Source organism: Mustela putorius, unplaced genomic scaffold, assembly GCF_011764305.1.
Source record: "Mustela putorius furo isolate JIRA1106 unplaced genomic scaffold, ASM1176430v1.1 tig00003858_pilon_pilon_pilon, whole genome shotgun sequence".
NCBI lineage: Eukaryota > Metazoa > Chordata > Mammalia > Carnivora > Mustelidae > Mustela > Mustela putorius.
In genome coordinates, this window is record NW_025422010.1 from 8,708,245 (window position 1) to 8,712,949 (window position 4,705).

General features: G+C 40.1%; 1 protein-coding gene across 1 annotated transcript; it reads left to right on the forward strand.

The window, feature by feature from the left end:
- The first annotated feature begins 1,618 nt into the window (after window positions 1-1,618).
- LOC101679814 (nucleolar protein 16-like) lies at window positions 1,619-2,071 on the forward strand. The gene has a single exon (XM_045065776.1). The coding sequence runs from the start codon at window positions 1,619-1,621 to the stop codon at window positions 2,069-2,071; it is 453 nt and encodes a 150-aa protein (XP_044921711.1).
- Window positions 2,072-4,705: the final 2,634 nt, after the last annotated feature.

The following is a 4,705-nucleotide window of genomic DNA, read 5'->3' on the forward strand; positions in this document are numbered from 1 at the left end:
AATATGAAATATATGACCCAGTTTCATGCCTTGTTCTACCTTTCATGATTTCTGACATTTTTGAAAAGCTAGTTGTCTGGTAGAATGTCTTCTATATTCGGACTTATCTGATTGTTTTCCCTAAATTAGAGGCAGGTTGAGCATTTTGGCAAGAATACTACAAAGGTGGTATTGTATTCTTCTCCCTCACATCAGAGCAGGGGGCTCGGTTGCAAATGTATCCCATTACTGGTGATCTTAATTCAATTAAGATGGTGTCTACCGGATTTCTCATTGTAAAGGTAATTTTCCCTCTCTACTGAGTAAGTAATCTGACACAGTAAGGGTTTCAGATTCACCTTTCACTTTTCCTGCCCCAGACTGCAAGTCAGCTATTTCTCTAAGGATCCCTGATTTTTTTAAACATCAAGATTTTGGTGCTAAGTATTTCAGTGACATTGGAAAGAGCATATAGTTTCTTTCAATGGATTAGATTAAAGGAACAAAGAAAGATGAGTTCATACTAATACAACCACAGCTCTTCTTTCTCACCTCCCCACCATGACTTATTTTCCCCTTCCCTGGTTCCGAACAACACAAAACATCTATCCTACAATGTAGAGAAAACAGTTCCATGTAGGTAAACCAGTACCACTTCCTACAATAAAACTACTAAGCAAATCCAGGTTTTCTCAACAGTTCCTTTTGTCCTCAAATCCACTAAGATTTACAACCAGAGCACATAATTTAAAAGTTAATTGCATTGTTTTTTTCTCTGTGGTCTCGTAATTTGATATACAGTTAGGTTTGTTTGTTTCTATTTATATTCAATTTTAGGTAGATTTCGTTTTGTGTTATGGACTGAATTGCCCCCCTCCAAGTTCATATGTTAAAACCTTAATTCCACTTATTTGTTATTATTTAGAGATAGGGCCCATAGAAAGGGTAATTATAGTTAAACAAAGTCATAAGGGTAAGGCCCTGATCTGATAGGATTATTGTCCTTAGAAGGAGAGACCCCACAGAGCCTCCTCACTCTCTCTCTCTCTCTCTCTCTATCTCTGTGGGTGTGCACTGAAGGTGAGGATAGAGCAAGCAGGGGGTCGTCTGCAAGCCAGAAAGAGAGCCCTCCTCAGAAACTGAATTGGCCAAACCCTGGTATCACTTCTGGCCTCCAGAACTGTGAGAAGATAAATTTCTGTTGTTTCAGCCACCCAAGATTATATTTTATGATGTCAGCCTTTGCCTTGTTCTTCTACTTACTGTTGATTTCTTATAGGACTCTGGGACACCTGCCTCTCTGGAACAGTAGGATTGTGGCCAGAATGAACATACAGATGAAAAAAAAATAATAATTGGCAAGTCTATATGCTTCAGATGTCTCTACGTAGATTACAGTTATTAATACAAGACTCCTAGAACAAATCAGACAGTGTCTGAGATAATTTTTTAGGGAAACCAAGCCTAAATGGGAGATTAGCCTGAAATATCATCTGGTCAATGATAAAACCAAGATTGAAAGCCATACTTTTTCTAGATCCAAAGCTTGTGTTTTCAATATCATGTTATAGAGTCTGTGACACGAGGAGCTGAGAGTGAGAACCACCCACTTACAGTGGCCGGTTCGGTGGTCAAGGCAATGCCCAAAGCCAAGGGGAAGACCAGGAGACAGAAGTTCAGTTACAATGTTAACCAGAAGCGGCTGAACCAGAATGTTCGATGGAAAGCGGCGTCATGGGTCAAGTGCTCCCACATCCAACATGCCTGGAACCACGCCAAATCCATGCAACAGAACCTGATCGAGATGGGGTTGGCTATGGACCCCAACAAGGCGGTTCCTCTCTGTAAGAGAAAGGTGAAGGCCATGGATGTGGATGTAGAGGAGAGGTCTATGGAGCTTGTGCGGAAGCCCTATGTACTAAACGACCTGGAGGCAGAACCCAGCCTTTCAGAAAAGAAAGGAAACACACTTTCTCGAGAACTCATTGACTATGTGTGCTACATGGTGGAGAAGCATGGAGACAACTACAAGGCTATGGCCCAGGATGAGAAGAATTACTATCCACATACCCTGCAAACAGATTCGGAATAAGATCAACGTCTATAAGCATTTTTACCCAACGGAGTGGCAAACCTTCATTGATTCTTTGCAGAAGAGTAAGAGGGAGGTTGAGGGATTGGCTTATGCCTGCCCCAGGCTGAGGTCTCCTCCTGGATCAGCGAAGCTCAAAGCCATGGGTTAAGGCAAGGAGGGGGATGTGGCTAAATGAGGCTGGTCAAACCCCAGGGAATCAGAAGGTTACACACACATGCACACGCACGCACACATACTCCCCTTTCTGAAGGGAAGGAACGGTCTCCAAAAGGCTTCTGAGGGCCCTGAGAAAAGCCAGAACCTATTGTTTTCAGCATGAGTGGTTTGTTTACATATAGTCTGTACATAATAAAAAGACCATTTCATAAATAAATAAATAAATAAATATTGTGCTATATACTATAAGGAATAATAAAGAGTTAATAAAGGTTGGGGCACCTGGGTGACTCAGTCGTTAAGCGTCTGCCTTTGGCTCAGATCATGATTTCAGGGTCCTGGAATCGAGCCCTGCATCAGCCTCCCTGCTCAGTGGGAAGCCTGCCTTTCCCTCTCCCACTCCCCCTGCTTGTGTTCCCTCTCTTGCTGCGTCTCTCTCTGTCGAATAAATAAAATCTTTAAAATAAGTTAATAAAGATTAATAAGAGTTTTGGGGATTATAATGAGCCTGTGGAAAAAACTATTCATTATGCATTTATAAATAATAGATAAATATATACATATGTAAATATTTTTCTCATGTGCATAAAGAAAAACGAACAGGTTTACTTGGATTTATCTGAATAAGAGTGGGGAGCATGACTGAATGCACTGGGATTGTGGCCAATCTCCAATACCAAGACACCCCAAATGTACCCCTAGCTTAGTCTCTCAGCAATGCATCTTTTGACATAAAACCCACCCTTAGGGAACAAAGAACTGCTGCATCCAAGTCAGTCCAAGAAAGCTCAAAGTTGCTTCCATTTCTCCCATTCCAGAGAGGTGGGAAAGAACTGTGATGACCATGCCACACCCATAGTAGAGGAAAAGAGAGATTGCATGAGGTCAAACTTTACCATTGGGAAACAGTCGGGTGGCATGAAAACTTTCAAAAGAAAGAGCATTTACAATTAAGATTTTAAACCTAGAGAGCATCATTTGGGTCCCTTTCTTGGTATGTATTTTAGAAGAGTTAGAAGTGCCAACATTGACCGAAGAGACAGAGAGATTTAGCATGTCTGAGTCCAAGGTTGTGGTTATCCCCAAGAGCAGATCATCTCTGCTTTGCCTGAACCTGGCAACAAGAGCCAATAAATCCCCTGTTGTGGTTTAGGCAAGGTGCAGTTTCACTTGCAAACCAAGACCCCTGACTAGTATATACATCACCATTAACCCTCACAATGGTCTGTAGGGAAACTAGGAACACTTTTGTAATGAGAAAACTAAATTTCACATACTGTAATTAACTTATCAAAGGTGGTATACTTAGCAAGTGGCCAGTAGGATTTGAACCAAGGTCCTCTGAGGCTGAAGCACTTTTCACTAGATTACATTATGGAAAACACTGTACGTTCAACAACTCTATTAACACAAAGTTTATTTGTTAAAAAAATATAGATTGTAACATGTGTTTTTTCCCCTTACTTCTCAGTTATCATGAAAGAAACAAGGAGAATGGTATTGAGCACGCACCAATGCTAAATTCTTTCGAATATGTGAGATCATTATCCCCCACAGCAAACCAGTGAATCATCCCCATGGACAGATGAGGATACAGAGCTGCAGAAAGTATAATTAGTAATTATCCATTTACTAATCCATTAACTAATTATCCTGTTATTCAGTAAGTAACAGGACTAAAGTACAATGTCTTCTGAACAGAATTCTGAGATTTTCTTAACGCTATCAAATTCCTTCTTCATAGTGTAGGATTTGATTGTTTTACCCCAGTTCCACAATTCAAGGTGCTAACAATCACTGAGTGGCCTTTACTCCCTCCTCCAGGGAGTAAATGAGGGTTTATGAGAAACTAACCAGGTCAATGGACGACTTTCCATGTTCAACCCAGTTTCAGTGGTTAAAAACTGGTAAAAACCATCATAGCATTTCTGGGCAATTACCTCAAGCTCAGCTGACTTTAGTATGCATCAACAATAACGAATTTACAAAACCCAGAGTGAGTGTCCAGGCAAATAAATTACCTCATTTATATGTTCTTGTCCTGGCTAGTAAAGTTTACATTGATAAGAACCAACAGTGGAAGCCAGCTTAGAAAACCAAATGTTTTCACTCATGACCATTAAATATCCTAGACCATTTCTGAAACATTTTTATCATCCTATGACCATCAGTTAAGTTTTTCTTCATAACAGTATTAGGTTCCAAGTTAAAACATCAGCACTTTAAATGTTTAACATGTTTTTATTAACAGTTTCCTTTGCTCTTATAATGGCCCAGAGACTCACTCTTTCAGGCACTGAAGAGATGGTAAAAGAGCTTTACTACTTCCTTTTGGAGGATTCCAAACAGATTTATCTTTTTCTTTCTTAATGCATTTTTTAATGTATTCAGGTATAAACGTGCATACAGAAAAGCTCAGAAACCATAAAGTGAACACTTTGGTGAATCACCCACATTGAGCGCACTCATCTAACC